Source organism: Falco punctatus (genome assembly GCF_963210335.1).
Source record: "Falco punctatus genome assembly, chromosome: Z".
NCBI lineage: Eukaryota > Metazoa > Chordata > Aves > Falconiformes > Falconidae > Falco > Falco punctatus.
In genome coordinates, this window is record NC_137586.1 from 49,510,515 (window position 1) to 49,528,197 (window position 17,683).

General features: G+C 42.3%; 1 protein-coding gene across 5 annotated transcripts in view; it reads right to left on the minus strand.

Annotated features, from left to right (window-relative positions):
- Positions 1 to 838: 838 nt before the first annotated feature.
- Positions 839 to 17,683, minus strand: part of LYRM7 (LYR motif containing 7) — a 40,490-nt gene continuing 23,645 nt past the window's right edge. For 4 of the 5 annotated variants that reach the window (XM_080373176.1, XM_080373177.1, XM_080373175.1 and 1 more), the window contains one exon: positions 839 to 17,676. In XM_080373176.1, coding sequence (XP_080229302.1) covers positions 17,510 to 17,676 — 167 coding nt within the window. In that variant the 3' untranslated portion in view covers positions 839 to 17,509. The remainder of the gene's footprint in view (positions 17,677 to 17,683) is intronic. The other variant, XM_080373181.1, reaches the window with a different exon arrangement.

Below are 17,683 nucleotides of genomic sequence, written 5' to 3' on the forward strand. Positions count from 1 at the left end.
ATCAAGGCAGTCAGTCTTGGGAAGGACAGGAAACAAAGAATGATGAAACAAAGATGGTGAAAAGAACACTGTTATCTTAAGTTATGCAGAAAGAAGCTTCCAAGTGAGGAAGTTCTGTCTGCAAGAGGAGACAAGTTGATGAAGTGTTGCAATCCCCAGAAAGTTGGTTGAGAATAGGACAAAGGTAATTGTGGCATGTGGGAAATCATGGTCTTTGACTCAAATAGCCCCACTGAAAGAGGGCAAACCCTCTCTTGGGGAGCATGAGTAGTTAGTAAAAAGCTTCAGCAGTGCTGTTGGAGGATGCATACTAGTCTGCATTAGAAGCAAGAAACTTGTAACCAGTCCTATACACGAATGAAAATGGATATGTAATACACTATGAATGTACAAGTACTCTGCTGTATATAATGTGTATCCTTGAGTAACTTGGTGAGCACACTTGGAGGAAACATTTCCCCACGCTCTCAGCACGGTAATAACAAATGCCTGCCTTCTCAAACTTCAAAACCAGTCTTGAGAGTCTTCCTCCATGAACAAATTTTACGGCGTCACTAAAATAATGCCTTGGAAATCATGCTGGGGTGGTGGGTGTGTGGGTGTGTGTTTGAGTTCGCCTGTATAAATTAATTGGTAAATTGCATTCTAAAAGATTATCAAGTATGACTTTCTGAGAAGTGTCAGAAGAAGTGGTTTTAGAGGTATGAGCCCTCAGTGGAAGTAGCTTGCTGCCACACCTTCAGGGTTTTACCTGGCAGCCAGCATCAGGAGCAGTGTAGTAGGTTGGTACTAGTGTAATGAGGGTGAGATGGACAAAGCTTCGTTTCCACCACAGGCCTCTATGATAAACTGGACTTTGAGTGGCACCGAAAGAATATTTAACTAAGGTTTATCGCTCTGTGTTGTACTTCACATATTCCTAGGACCTCAATTTTTGTGGGACAGCCACAGTAGCACAGCAGGAGGCGACTGCAGTGCAGAGAATCATCTAAACATCTTCCTTTGCAATCATTCAGAGAAATCTTGGGCCATTCAGAATTCACCACTTGTACTCAAGTCTTGCCTCCATCATGTTAGGGAACTGTTTAAGGGAAATATTTGAGGTAAAAGTAATTAAACAACCACACTACTTCATACAAGTAAGTTCCATGAAAAATTGCAGGAGTATACACCTGATTTTCCTCTGTAAATAGAAGCATACACCGCTGCTAAACGGCATACCCATGTCCTGCAATTTTAGTACAGTTTGATGGATTCTGAGTAATGGCAAAGGAAAAGCTGGCACTGCATGACAAAACCAAGTGGACAAACTTAAAAACAATCCAGGCTTTAAATGGATACTAAATATAATTCAGGTTCCAGATTAGGAGCCAGGTCTTGGAGGTGCTCCTGATACTGAACTCCCATTGAAATTTACAGCAACTTCAGCAATATCTCCTATTAAAATGCCATAGGACTTTCATTGTACCTGAGTAGATTTCAGCTATTCATTCCAGAACAGTTTATTCTGTAAATACTCTAGTGTAGGTAGTATTAATAAGCAAAGCAAGCATGTTACCAGACCAGGTTCAGGAGTTTGACAGGATAGCCCTTGCTAAATAATATAACTCTTTCTTTTCTAACATCCCAAAAGTAGTCCAAGCAAAATGTCGATGAATTGTTTTCCACTTTGAAAATGCCTGACAAAGAGCCTGATTACAGCATGCATAAACTTTTTTTTAAATAAAATATATAGTGAAAACGTGAAGGATGGCAGCAGGGAACAACTAGATAAAATGTTCTGCCCATTTATACATTTAGGAAAACATTCTAAGGATTTGTATGCTGAATACCTCACTGAAACTCTAAAGGATCTTTTCCTGAAACAACCCACAGCTGAGCAGTACCTGGCAATGGTATGCCACGTCCTAAATAGGACTGTGCCCTGGAGGGTAAAAGGATGTATAATTTTGAAAAGTCAGTAGGTACTTCAGTGCTTTGTGTCCACCACGTGACTGCTTCCCTTTCGGTTTCTCTATTTTTAGCCCTGCTGGTCCAAATACACATTTGGAAGCAGGTCAATCACCACTGGTTTCACTGGGACCATGTGCAGCCTACCTGCGTGACAAAACCAGAACCAGCTGAGACGTCCTGGTTGTCAAAACACTGCATTGCCCTAATCAGGGAGTGAGGAATTCAAAACAGGGAGTAACGTTAAGTGTATCATACAGGCCATTGTTCATTTAATTTCAGTAGCTTTATTGGGTAGAAGAGGGTCTGCAGGACAGCAAAAGCAAGTGACTTGCTTTGGCACGCAGAGGATTGGGAACAACATTCTGCTTCATGATTGCCCCAAATGTTTACAGTTTTGTCATCATCTGGATATATACAGTAGTTCTATGTTGACACCCTGTCCCTAAGGCACTTCAAGTGTTGATAGCCAGATCTGGGCTTAAACCAAAATCTTGCTGGAAAACAGCTAGCAGAACTTACTCACGCAATGTGGGATCGTGTTTAAAAACATTCAAATCCACACAAGCACTAAGCTTTTGTTTAAAGGTATTTTTTAACCTACACATTTGCCAGTGCTAGGACAACTTCAGTGATGTTAATAACAGAGGGAACAACAGCAAAGACACGCTGCTGGCAACCAATGCTGCTCAAACCTGTTCCACATAGCTGTCAGAGTTTTCCCTGTAATGCTTCACCAGGAGATTCCCAACACTGAGGAATGGTCGGAAATTTTTGACAAAATACTTTTGGTAGCCTCTAGCAAAAGTTTACAGATTGGTATCATAAGATACTTAATCTACAAGGTATTTGTAATGGCAAACTGGTTTTAATATGTAGGCATATGTCAACAGGGATTTAAATAAAAAAAATTACTAAGTCATTTGGGTCATAGAACAGATCTGGAGTGGTCATCCATGTTCTTTCCTCAATCTATTCTAGATCTGGGAAAAAAAGAGACTTTCTGGGCAGTGAAACTCTATCTATATCCAATGCCACTCCTTTACGAATGCAGAGGTACTTAAGATGACATAATCTGACCAAACACACACACAGAGCCCAACCAACTAAATAATAATGCAAGGATGTATCCTAGAGGCCTATTCATGTTTGCAGTGAAATTCATTTAAAAATTCCAACTGACTTGAATGGAAGCTGGATTAAGCTTAGTTAGTTTTAAAGGAACTTTAGTAGGAGAATAGATGCCTGTCTTGGGCAAAAAGAGAATGAGGGACTGTCAAAGTATCAAATTAGAGACATGAGACTCATGTTCCATTTATTATGTCCAGACAATATAGTGTGGGAACAGAACAACTAAATATGCTCTGGTCTTCCTTTACAGATTTCCTACTACTACTTCTCTCAAATGAGACTCGAAAACTACACACACAGACAAAACCCAAACCCTCCTCTTGAAGCTATAAAATTCATCCCTTCCTCCCCAAAACTCCCTCTGTATCAAACAGTTCTTCCAAGCATGCAAATGTATAACTCAGGAACAGGCCACATTCTGTCTCAGAACTCAGCTTTGCTGAAAACGTCATCTTTACCTGGTACCATCAAATCACATGCATTTCACTATGTATTATTAATTGAATCGTGACTGTCTTTACAGTGTCTCAATCTAGGAGTGCACACTTATGCCAGGATAGAGTTGGGATACAGACAGGGATATGGGAACACACCATACTTGCCCCTTGCTCATGGCTTGCTTGTTACACAGAGCTAACCAGGATTAGCAGTCTACTGGGCATTTGCAATGCGCCCCAGCAGGTCCTATGTTCAGTGTGTTGGTGGACCACAACATGGGATGTGCCACAAAGCACACACCCCACAGTAAAGACACAGCCTATTTGTCCCATACTAATGTTAGAAAATCTCACAACTGTCAAATTTCAGTTCAAAATTTTTAACTACTGATATCAATGTGCCTGAATAAGATACTAGTTTCTCTAGCTATTCTGTCCATTTGGAGTTCACCCATGTATGACTGCTACAATGTTTACAAGCACAGCAAACCAAATCTACAGAAGCAGGAAACAGCTATGTATTCATGCATTTCCCAAGGTGGACAACTGCTTTGAAAACAGGGAGCAGGAGCAGGCTGCAAATGTAACAGAAGCTCAGGATATTAAATGAGATTACTGTTAGTTTTGGGTTTGTCTACTGTTTGCCTTGGGCCAGCATCCAAAAGCCCCCCTATGTCCTATTTAAAATGAAGACAAGAAGACAAGAAAGTTCTCACCTATGTGGAAATAGATTTTACCTTGAGGAGCTCACAGGCAAGATGAAAAACAAGAAAGAACAAATAAGAAACAATCATGAAGGAGAAGATGAGGATGGTTAAATGACCAGTTGGGTGGCTATGGTACCACTCTGACAGTTCCAGGCTATCCAATAAAAGACAAATCTTTCCCCCCACGTTTTTATCAAAATGTTCTGTTTCAATGCGATTTGACACCGAAATAAAAATGCCTCTGCTGGTGCTCAGTTCATGCAGAACTATAATCCAAAGGAAAAAAAAAAATTGGCCACAGGTATATTTTCCAGAAGTTTCTTTTTTCCAGCTGTCTCTTTCGTTTATAATTATTTTTCTTTTAAAATACTGAGGATTCAGGAATTTAAAATTACTTCACACCTGTATTTGTCTTCCAAAGCCTCAAAAATGTGTGCAGTGTAGACACTGGGTCCTGTGCACCGAGTGCTTTGGTCTACTGCACTGCTGCTGCTGCACTGTGCTACTTGCTCACATTGAAACTGCCTTTCTGAACTGTTTCAGATTTAGAGTAAGCACATCACGCAGCAGACTGTTGCAACCCATGGACAAAACCTGGCTGGAGCGTGTTAGGCTTTCTGTCTCTTTTAAGCAATGCGGACATAGTGTGTATGCTGTTATAATGCCTCAGTATGGATTTACAGATGTAACTTTGTCATCAGAATTTGAAAGTGACTTCTAATCTGGCTCAAAACTCAGGACCTTTGGCTTCCCAACCTATACTCACCACATCTTATGATCCCACCCTGCACGTAGGATATTTATTTATTTTCTGTTTTACTCATTTCAGAAAGATAACTGCTGGATCCTCAGTTGGAAATACAGAAAACAAAACTGCATTTGTATGTACTTGTTTAAGTTTCAGGTAAATCTATAGTGACAGAGACATCAAAATGTAGAAATGCCTTAAAAATAAACTTAGGCCATCTGAATTCACTGATGTACAACAAAAGATGTAAACTGAACAGCTGAGCATAGAATGTTTCACTCCCATATTGTTCAAAAATTAGACTGTTGGACCCTGGCCACTCAAGGACAGTTTGATTGTTGTACTTGTATTCTCTACAGGGAATTAATTAACATTTACATAAAATGCACGTGCATGCATGGTTGACAGAGAGAGACAACCAGTTCCATGAGGCTCCAACAACTGTAAACTCCTGTGGGGCTGTAATAAATTGAGAAGTGCCTTACAAACTGAGTCACTGGTGTGTACTAGCAAGGGCAGATTTGCAAATAACAGTGTATAAATATAAACTAATCATAAAAATAACTTTTGAAAACTGCCTATAACAGGGCAAGTGGTTCATTAAAAACATCACCATCATTTTTCCTTATTCCCTTTTGTATCGGTGGTTCTGCTGTAATTTGTTTTGTATTCTTGAGTCATTGCCAATGGTGCTATCTGGACAGAAACAACTGAAGCAGCTTTAGAGATGCTGTCTTTATATGGCCACAAGACACTAATACTGCAAGGCTGCTAATTCTGCAAGCTGACTGTCTTTTATTTCATGCTTCTGTTATCCCAGATAAATAACTATTGCAGAAAATGTTGTGCATAGGTCTATAATTTCTCTTCAGGCTGCAGAAAACTGTGTTCTTAGCTGCTTGCTACTCCTACACAACTTTCTCAGTTGTCTCTTCGCTCCGCTGCCAATGATGAAGTGGGTTTGCAGTCATGAACAGTTACAGACCTCCTGCAGGCATGCAGAACTGAAAGGAAAAGAGCTACTGACAAGGATGAGTGAAAGTACCCATAGAAGAAGGGGACCCTTCTTCGGTGTCCTCTTCCAGCAAGGAAGTAATCTCCTTGGCTTGTGCTTTTGGCTGGGCTAGACTGAATGAATACCTGTTCTTTGACAATAGAAAGGGTCCCTGTTAATCACAAAAAGGGAATAAAGACACATTCCCTAACTCATTTGAAACACACAGGGTGGTGGACAAACAAAATGCCCACCAAGCACTCCCCTGTGATTCAGGTCTGCAAGTAACCTCAAGAAGATGGCATAGCACATTGCTTATGTTTGGATCTCAGGAGACTTCCGTAGGATTTAGCTTTCTTTTTAATTTTCCCCTGAAGATACCACTGCAATAACTCTAATACATTATTAAGGCCTTAGCCCTTCACACACCCATGTCAAACTTCACACAGACAAGTTGTGTTATTCCTTTAGCATGTCTGAAACTGCAAAGCTACTGGTATCTGACACTGCCTGTCACAGTGCTCTGCCTTGTGCTGCTTGCTCTGCTGGGTGCCTGTTCTGCCGGGAGTGCAGGTACCCAGCAGTTAAACCCTGCCTACACGACTGGGCAGTCAGCCTCCAGAGATACAATTTCACCAAATATATGACCTGTGGATATCTCCAGAATGGCAATCTGCCACACCAGTAAAAAAGACAGATTCTTCTTCTTTATCCCCTTGTATGGCAACAATCCGATTGCCTTCAGCGAGACTATTCACAAAGTTGCATGTAGACTGAAGTCCTGCCGTGCATGGAGGAGAAAATGTGACATGCTGATACCGCTCTAAGTTGTTTCACTTCCCTGTCTGATAGAAGAATTCAGATGTATGGTTTAGGTTTCTGTTGTTAAAAGCTTCAGTGCAAGAAGAAAGTGTGGAAAGATGGAGCATTCATTCCATTCAGAGTTAAACTAGTGGACATGACAGGAGGCTCAGGACATTGCATATGTTTTAAGTCTTAAAATGTCTTATTTCTAGCCAGAAACTTTCATTAAGCAAAGAAATACCTTTCCTGCCTCATGTAATCTGATGTAGTTTATTGACAGTCTAAGTTTAACAAAGCTATTTTTATTTTCAGGAAGTCATAGTTTATACGGTTTAAAACATGAATGCATGGAAGACAGCCCTGGGGAAGCTACGCCCATATCTGGAAATGCAGCAGAGGATCCCTTGTGCTAATTGCCAATTTAACAATGTCTGTTTGCAAAACTCAGAACGAATAGTATTCATGCTCCCAACTTACTCAACATCATACTCCTCTGGGCAGTAAACATCCTCCTCTTTTGTTAGTGATTTTAGCCTTATACTCACAATTGACCATTTCTTATAGTTCTCCTTTCCTGTAATAGGGATTAAGTATCTCTATTATATAAAAAAAAGCAGATGTGAGTAATAGGATGCCTTCCAAAGAAAGTGTCACTCAGGTCAAGGTCATGAGACTTAGTCTTCTTGAACTACACTCTCAGCTCTGCCACCTACTTCCTCTAAGATCTTTGATAAAACACTTCACCTCTCTGCATCCATTTCTCCACCTCTAAAATGAAAATGGCAGTACTTTCCAAGCTAACATTTTACAAGTACCTTCACAACTTGTGAGGACAGGATATCTTGCAAGAACCTGGTGTTACTCCTCAGGCTGTGACAACCTCGGCACGGTAGAAGGGACAGACACAGCCCTGGGCTGACCTGGGTGATTACATAGCTGGCTGGCCATGACTGCTTTGCGTGTTGGTAATAGTAGAGGCCTATCATCACTTTATTGCAGAGCTTGCTTTGTAGGTTTGTAGACCTGGAGGTTACTTAAAACGTCATTTTGTTAGCAGATGTCATATACTAACCTGGCAGAGAACAGTTCAAAACCCCAAAGTCAAAATATAAGCAATGTCCAACCCCCCACCCCCCACCCCTAGGATTTAGTCTGTGAAAATTGTCTTAAACTCATTTTTTGGTGCATCTTGATAATGAACATAATTTTTAGGACATAGGCAATCTGACTATCAATTTGAAGATTTTCTGGATTGGAGAAACATATAGAGATTTTGGGGAAAGTTTAGGATTAAAAGTGGATACTGATGCTGAGAAGAAGTACTTGTCACTCTGCCAATCTCCCCTGTCCCCCTGGCTTCCTTGGCTTACTCTTGTCTTTCCTTTCCCTTTCCCTCCCCAACCTCTTTCCCAAGAGCCATCCAATTGATGTCTCTGTTCCCATGCTTCTGCTAAAGCACTGCCAGCCTTCCGGCACTAGCAGAGAATGGGTTTCAGTTGTTCATCTGCTGTATTGTACCACTCTGTTGTAACACTAGGGGTTAAACAGCTCGTTGGACAAAGGGTAGTCTTAAATTTCACCAATATTTTAAAACAAAAAACCAATGTTGGTTTATATCAGGGCTGTTTTATGAAAAGGGGTCAGGAAAGGCAGAACTCCCTGGAGTTCTTAGAGATCCAGTGAAAGACAGAAACCCACCTACCTGAGAGGAACAGACTAACCTTGGTACTTTTCCCTGTTTCTCACTTATGTAGTCCCATACTGAGAACTTTCTAATGATGGCCTTTACAAGACCCATTCCTTAGCACACAGCTCATCTCAAGCACTGAAGAAAAAGCCGAGGGTACAAACTCTGTTACACTACTAAATTAGGTATCAGAAATATAGGGGATACAACATTCAGCAGTGTAATGACTTTCTCCTTCTGTGGAGATGCCTTCTAGTCTTTTCTCAAGTGACAACAGCTGGAACATTTCCATCACACAACTTAGGTCTTCTTTAGGTACCTCACGGTAAGGAAGGGAGGCAAGTTAGGAAAAAAAAAGAGAATCAGGAATCAGTCACTAGAATAATAGCTTTCATTTTTATAATCTATTTATTTTATTGATATTTATTACCACCAACTTCTATATCTGGAGGCTGCCTCTAGTTCCTTTAATGGGCTTATTTCACTCCTCTGCCCACATACTTCCTTCTCATCAATCAAGTCCTGGCAGTATTGATTATGAGTCAGTTTACTTCTGACAACTATTCTGAGTGCAGCTTTTAGAAGGCCATGAAATCCCTTCTTTCCCAAGGTGTTTCAGGCATAAAGAAAAGCTAATAATACAAAACTTAATGTTTTCTACAAGCTCAGCTATAGCGAACAAAGTGAAACTGCTTCATACTGTAGCCAAGGCAGAGTTATTTTTGTCTGATGGCGTTCACTTCACCACGGGATAACTAAAGAAATCTATACATGATAGATGTCCATAATAACTCACTGGGACCAGGGAGGCACAAGTCACAGAACAAGACACCAGCTTCACAAAAATAGGTGCTAAGACAACTTTAAATGGAGGTGTAGGCTGTGAGGGCTGCTAGGAGGGGGTAGATCTAACGTTCATTTGTTTTCCCTTATTCATTTTCCCTCAATAATGAGGATTTAACTCTGTCTGTGGTGGTACCAGTTTAGCCAAATTTTCCATAAAGACTACTAGCACCTTCAGAGGACTTGAAGCCAGCTGGCAAATGTCCTTAGCTGTAGCTGAAAGAAAAACAAGTGAGATTCAATCAAGAAGAGTCACATCCAATTCACTTAGGAAACGCAGAGGCATATTATTTTACCTGTGGCTTCTTAAGACTTTTGCATCCTAAAAGACAGGTGCCTCCTGAGAGAGGTCAGGAGCTGGTTTTGCCAGGAGCTCTGTTATCACCCCAAGAGAGAGCAGCAGCACTGAGCTGAACCAGGGGGAGATGTATGATGTATGATGTATGAGGGTATGGTTTCACTGTCACCCTGAGCCAATGTTAGCCCATGTTGCTGTTAAAGGAGCAGTCCTGCTCCTTCCATGACATCCAGTTGCTCAAGCTTGCTATGTGTTTGCACCAGTTGTAGCGATCCCTCAGCCATGAGATATGTCAGCTCTCTGATCTCATTGAAGGCCAATATTTCTTTCTTGAAGGCACAGTTTTCAACCAGATTTACAAGCAGATCTGACTTGCCAAACAATTCCTAGCTTCAGTAGGAAAAATGTAGCAAGAACATGTATCTGGGAGCCAGGTGTAATTACCCTTTACAGTAGCACCTCCATCTCAGACCAGCTTAACCCAACAATTATATTATGCTGAAAAAAAGTCTTGAACACATGCTTTGCTCCACCAGAGCCACCTGGGTTTATGCCTTCAGTGTTCCCTTGTTTAACTTCCATTAGCATTACATTTGTTGAAATACATTTTTTGTCAAACACACCTTGATAGCATCAGTATGTGGTTAAGCCAGCTTCAAACACCATTACACTGACATGAGAAACTTGCATGTAGCAGCAGGAAGCCTTTGGGTCTGTCCTTATGCCCCAGCAAAAGCACCAGTTAGTTCTACACAGCTGAGGTAGGGGCTAGCGTGTGCTATGGAGAAAGAAGCCCATGGAGACAGAGTTCAGATCCTGACCCGAGATCCACACTGACAAGTGCAGCTACACAGTGCCAAAGCATCACAAGCTGTTATTTTGTGATCAGCTCCTCTAAGTCTCACCTGATGGCTCAAGACATTCAAGAATTACCCCTATATGAATACGCAAGCACACACAGAGCATGTACCATAACCTAGGCATTTTATTAACAACAGAACCGTAACTTTCAGGGCTGCTTCTTGGAAAAGCCAACGACGAACATGCTGTGTTTCTTCTTTATGTCTATGTTGTAGAAGACGACGTTTTCTTCAGACAGTACATGCAAAAGAATCAAACAGCACACTCCAAACCTATTAAAGTAATTTACAAACTTCCAGCATGAAGTTTTTCATATAGTCATTGCTATCCTGTTGTGGGCACAGCAAATTGTCCCCAGCTTTATTCTGGATAGTGCATGTCTGCCAAATGGTTATTGCTCAGAAAGTAATTTCCATGTGAAATATTTATTTTGTAGCATAGTAAGGATGTATGTAATTCACCAGAGAATTGTGGTACTGCACCATATCTCACTGAATCAAATTTAACGAGTGATTGCTAACAAAAATTCCTGCTGTGAAAAGCAGAAAAATTAGAACTGTTGGGTCCCTGCAGATGTATTCTTCAGCTCCCAGATTTGCTATTCCAGATACAAAGCCCTAAAAATACTACTGCTTCACTGCTAAAAAACCCTTGAAAATAACCTTGTCAAGCCTAATATATGACAAGATGACAACACTGCTAATATCAAGACTTTTTACGCATATGTTTGTGAGTACATACACACACATGCAAAACACATACATGGTTATCAGTCTCCTCACATGAGGAGGGTACTAAAACTGGGGATTACAAGACAAGGTACAGGTTTTGTACAAAACTGGACAAAACCAACAGGGACATGACCTCAAGCACTGAAGCCTAATGAGAAGTACGAGTAGGACATTTCTCTCCCAACAATATTGTTACATCCTTCTCATATACACACTGTGAAAAAGGACTTGACCTCTATCCCATTGTCCCGAGTCCCAGACCTGTGCCTTTCCTGCAAGACCTTTCAACCAGGTCTTAGATCTGCTGACATATCAGAGGAATACCAGGTAAAGAGACAAAGGCAGGCGTTTTCTTCTCACTGAACCAGTGGGAAAAACCCACATTTCATGCAGCTTTCTCTTTGTGAGCAAAATAATTTAAAGATGAGAAATGAGAACTGCCTCTGCAGATACAGCTCTCCATCAGCTGTGTGGAGCAGGCCATCCAGATGCATGAGCAACTCCTACAGTGCCTACTGAAAACCAGGGGTTTTAAACAGGTAGCCTTAACCCACTCCACCTGAGGGCCAAGCTCTTGATTACTTTAATGAGGAAGAGATACTCCCTCCTAAGGAAAGTCTGTAGTGCCACCATAACCGTTTTCTTTGTCCTGGTCCACTGTCACAGGTCTGCTTGTGGCCAGCTGTGAGCAGGTGCTATCCTGCTTCTTTGGCTACCCATGCTGCATATTCTGTTCCATTTTAAGTGTCCTCTTGTGTGTTGTGCTTATGTGCACAGCTGCTGATCACTCATATTCACTTCTTCCATGGACCTATTCCCACCTCACCCCTTTGCCCTGACATTGTGCAGGGTACTCTGGCAAATAACACAGCAATCTCCTCTTACTCTGTGCAGCCACTGTACTAAGTGCACACTCATCATCCTGCTCATGTGCTGTGGATGCAAATGCGCTCCCATCACCGCCAAGTTTTATAGTGGTCCCATTCCTGCAGCTAAATGCAGAAGACAAAAGAGAGAGGTAGTCACTCTAAAATGTATGCAGCTGTGGTATCACCCTGCCAGCACAACCTGACTGCGGTTCTCTGGCTACCAACCCGGCTTCCTCTGCCTTTGGGAACTATAATGTGCCCTAGTCCTTTCTGCTGATAGCATCATTTTTTTACCCTCAGCTGTCATTAATGCATGGGTCATTAACGGGCTGTGGATACATAGCCAACATTCATCCCATCTGGTAGCTCAGCGGCATCTGACCTCTCCTTCGTTCTGGACCAGGCAGCGTGGGCAGCGTTCAGTACACTCCCCACACTGCCACACAGATGGACCCTCCAGATCCTGACGTGGATACCTCACTCCCCTCTTGGCTCCAGACATTTTCTTCAGACAGTACATGCAACAGAATCAACAGCTAATTTCAAGAAGGGAGGGAGGGGAGTTACTGCTATGAAAACAATTTTGTGCTTGCAGGGAAAATACTTTGAATATAAGAACTCCAAAGTAGGATAAGGGTGGTAAGAAAGAGATCTCAATCAAAGATTAATTTCCTGTTTTCTATTCAAAATAGTCCAATGTCACAACCAGTGCAGTATTTCCACCCTAGCACGGCCAGAGAGATTTTATCCTAAACACTTACCCATTGCTATAAGCAGAATACGAAGAAATAACAAAATACAAAGTATTTTTTCTGTAAAATATTTGAAGACCTGCTCTCTTTCTATTGTTCTGGTATCCAAACTGTAAGTATAAATTCCCACAACCTACTACCATGATTACTGAAACTTCTTTCCCTTTGGTTTCCCACTGTCGTTTAATCTATAATGCAGATCTTAAAACAGTTCTCCTTGGCTATAAACTTGACCTTGTCAACCCTCTTCATTACCTTTAGCTCAAGGCTGGTGTTCTGACCTTCCAGACAAGTGCAAGCCAGCTCCACTCCAGCAATTCAGCCTCTGCTGCATCTCACCCTCCACGACGCTGGGCTGCTGCCCTCATGTCGCAGTTTTCTCTTCCTGCAGCTGCCCTCAGCTGACCTCTTTCTGACTGTCTCTGGGCTTTTACTCCATGAAAATCTCTCCTTAGTTCCTGTTTCTGTCATACCTCAACCTCAGTTTATGTGTCTCTGTTAACAAAATATCCATACATGTCCTGAAATAAAATTTTCTGGTGATAGGCTGAGCAGCTAGGTCAAGTTTTTGTTGTACCCAGCTCAATTTCTCCCTTTGTTGCATCACCTTTTAAAGTAATTTATAATCTCTTATTTGCATTTTAAGGCCTCCTCCCCCTGGCATTTGTTTTTACTAATGTTAAAAATAATAAATAATTGTAATTTTTATTAATTTATACTGCAACTTTTGTCTTTGCCAAGTTTGGTCTAAACCACTAAATTAATCTGTTTGGAGCCTGTGAAGAAGCAGTCAAATGTCACTGAGAAATTAATTTCAGCAGACTACCATTTTGGAGACATTACACAGTTTCTTGTTACTTAATTTGTCCATTTCATAACTATAGCTCTACCCTCAACACCTGGCCTACCAAACTGAGACTAGGATAAAAATCCTTCTTTGAAGTACCCAGTTTAATTAGTTTTGCAACTGTGACATGCATAAGGACTAACAGACACACAATTGCTTTTCCTTCACTTATTGGTATTTACATTCAAAGTACAATACAGAGAACTCCTTCAGGAGTTTGCCTCCAGCAAAAAAAAAAATCCTGAAAATGACCCCCCCGACACACACCCCCCCCAAACCTAAACCCAAATGCAAACCCAAACCCATGTCCCCTTCCCTAAAATAATTTCTAGCCTGGAGTACTGCTTCTATGAGGAAGGAATAATAAAGAAATCTTCAGGGAAATCTGTACCTCATCCTCAGCCTGTAAACTGGCTTCGAAATGCAGAGATAAATCTGGGCTTCCTGAATTGCATGTGGCTTGCAAACAGTCCAGCTCTGGGCAGTACCTGCTGCTAATAGGTAGTGCAATGAGATGGGGCTGCACGGGCCCAGAGGCTGTTGGATCACACCAAGTTCCTTGGCTAAAGGAGAAAAGAAACAAGGAAGAGTTTCTGTGGTCAGTATCATCAGGTAATACTCTTTTCCTAACTGATCCTCAGGTTGCTGAACTCACTTGGCTTAACGGACAAAGAAAATCCAAGCAGGAAGCTCTTGCGTGACTGAAGGTAATTACAAATCCACTGTGCATTGTGTATGGAGGGAGCTGTTGAGAAGAATTCTGATCTTTTCAGAAACCCTCTGCAATTTCACCTTACCCAACTCTTCATCTTGGGGTGACGTCTGTCTCCCACAACCCCCCTGTCATCTCCCATGCCTTCCCCAGTACCTCTCTGCCTCTGCTTGTGCTCAGACACTGAGAACAGCCACATCCAGGGCTAGTCATTGCTAACTACCCCTGTTTAACTGGGCTAGGGGCCAGCCTGCAGCCCCCTTACCCCTACAGTGCTCTGATGTCCAAGATGAGGCTGGGAGTCTCCTGTCCCGCCTGTTAGATTATGTGACAGGCTATCGAGGCAGCTGCAATATTCGGGATATTGAACTGTGACTAGTGTGGGGGCTGAGGATGACTGTGCAAGGAGGTTGGACACTGTGAAAAGCGCAGCACTGCCAGTTCCAGCACAGCACACTCTGAAGTGCCAGTAATAGCAGCTGTGGGCTGAGCACGGGTGCAACTAGCATTCCCCACTCCCATGCCATGTACTCCTCCCAGCAGTGTCCCAGGGACTGTCCCACTTGCAGGACCTATCCTCACCCAGTTTCATCCAAGGGACAGGAGACTGGGCTGGAAATTAGCCAGAATACTGTCTGTCATTTGGAGCTCTGAAAAAGCAATTCTAAAATATCAGATCAGGTTTTTAATTAGAATGCCAAGAATCAATTCTCCATTTGCATCTCTAGTTTTCCAGTCTTTCCTGCAAGGACACACTACTACACACAATAAACGAGCCCAGAGCACATAGGAAAGTCATAGAACACCTGCATGTTGGTGTTTGTGTTCACCTAAGGTTATCTGAAGATGTTCAGTTACACAGATGGACAGAAAACTAGAATACTTTATTATGTCAAACGTACTGTTCAAAAAATTAAACACATTGTTCAAATTATTCCATAAGTCAGGCAGTATCTGTTAAAGCATCAATGTACCATAGGTAAAGGCATAGAGATGAGCATTATAAACCAAGCAAACTAAAATGCTAGATGCAGCATGTAACTTGACTTTTTGAAGTAGCATGTTCACAGCTGCCCAGCTGTGCAGGCATCCAGTAGTGTGAAGCTTCGTTTTCTTTGGCAATTTTGTTGCTCCATACCAAAATGCCATGTGAAAGTGCAGGTTACAAGGCCTGAAGAAGGCTTTGCTGGAGCTCTCTGCAGCTGATTCTTTGACTGTATCTTTTTTGACTATTACCCTCCTATAAATATATATGTATGAAATTAACTGTACTAGATATACTTCTGAGATAACAGCCACATTGTCAGTGGAGATAGAACATGCAAGGTATGAGCCACAAAGCTACTTTCTTTGAAAAGAAATCCACCACCACGGTGAAGATCTATGCAGATATTCTCCAGGGTTAAAATTTAAAATGGCTCCAGAAATTAAATGAGTGGTTAAACAGTCTTTCTATTGATTTCTGTGTTGCTTTTAGGCTAATACTTACTGAAAGGCACCCAGTGCACACAAAAGCTTGGCACACTTTGAAGATTATGCCACATCCTGCTTGCTTTACACATCGAGGTGAATTCAATGAGATTGTTTCTGTGCACAAGGCAGGAAAGATTTACTCCCAAGTTCCTTATTACCTTGGCAAACTGTGGTTATAAAACATGCTGCCAGTTCTGCAAGCATTTAAACACTGCATTTAATTGGGCTGTTTATATAAGCAGGGGCATGTATTTAATCAAACACTGACCAGATCAAATTCTATGCCATAGCTGGAATTTTTGTATAAAGTCATGCTTTAAGGAGGTAAGGCACTCCTTATAGAAAGTGCCTTCCCATTGCTGCAGCAGTAATGGTGTGGGTGAGAGCTACACACCCAGGGGCTTTAAACATGTATTTCCATACAGCGCCTTGTTGTGAGACTGATGGTTAGAGATAAGGCAACAAGAAGCGCTGGCCTTTCTGGTTTTAATGGACTCAGGATATCTACAGTGATTTACATGTTGCATATACAGATATCTGGCACATAACAGGCTGCTGCTGTCAACTCTTCTTGCAGTTCAGCAGGAGCAGAAAAAACCATGAACCTCTCAAAAAGAATCATCTGAGATATCTGGCCTATGGTTGGCATCAGTCCCTGTATATGGGCAAAAAAGGAACATTTTGGTTCTCAGCCAGCAAGATAATAACAAAAGTCTTGAGAGAAGACAATCAAGACAGAGATGGCCAACAGAAAGTAAAGACTGAGAAAAAGACGTTTTCTGTACCTTGGCTGAGACTGCTCTGATTATTGTAGCCAAGTCAGAGTTTGCTTGAGCCAACACTGTGCAGGTAAACAGAACCAGAACTTCACACTTCCTAGACACTGCTCACAATCCTGGAATAGCTGTTAAAAGAACCCAAAACATGCGGAGCATTTCCACTGACTCAAGTGGGATTGAGTTTCTGCACATTTAACTTGGTGGAAATGTCAGCAGAGTCCCTTCAAATGATTTATAGATGATTCTTTTCAGGAGTAGAATATTCAGAATCCATCTTCTGGGTAAGCATTAAATAATACCCGTGCTAATACAGTGTTAACAGTTAGCACTTGACAACATCTGTCAAATTGGCTCTGCAGAGACTTCCTGAAGGGCACATCGTATTGGGTTTGTGTGGCACAGTTTTAGTAGCAAGGGGGCTACAGGGGTGGCTTCTGTGAGGAGATGCCAGAAGCTTCGCCCATGTCTGACAGAGCCAGTGCCAGCCGGCTCCAAGATGGACCCACCGCTGGCCAAGGCCGAGCCCATCAGTGATGGTGGTAGCGCCTCTGGGACAGCGTATTGAAGAAGGTGGAAAAACTGCTGCTGCACAACTGCAGCTGGAGGAGAGGAATCAGAATGTGTGAGTAAACTACTTCAAACATCCAGGTCAGTGCAGAAGGAGGGGAAGGAGGTGCTCCATGTGCTGGAGCAGAGATTCCCCTGCAGCCTGTGACGAAGACCATGGTGAGGCAGGCTGTCCCCCTGCAGCCCATGGAGGTTAATGGTGGAACAGATACCCCCTGCAGCCCATGCAGGATCCCTGGATGGAGCAGGAATGGAGCAGGTGGATGTGCCTGAAGGAAGCTGTGACCTGGTGGAGATCCCACGCTAGAGCAGGCTCCTGTCAGAACCTGTGGATCCATGGAGAGGGGAGCCCAGGCAGGAGCAGGTTTGCTGGCAGGACGTGTGACCCTGTTGAGAACCCACACTGGAGCACTCTGTTCCTGAAGGGCTGCACCTCGTGGGAGGGACCCATGTTGGAGCAGGGGATGAGTGTGAGGAACCCAGCCTCTGAGGA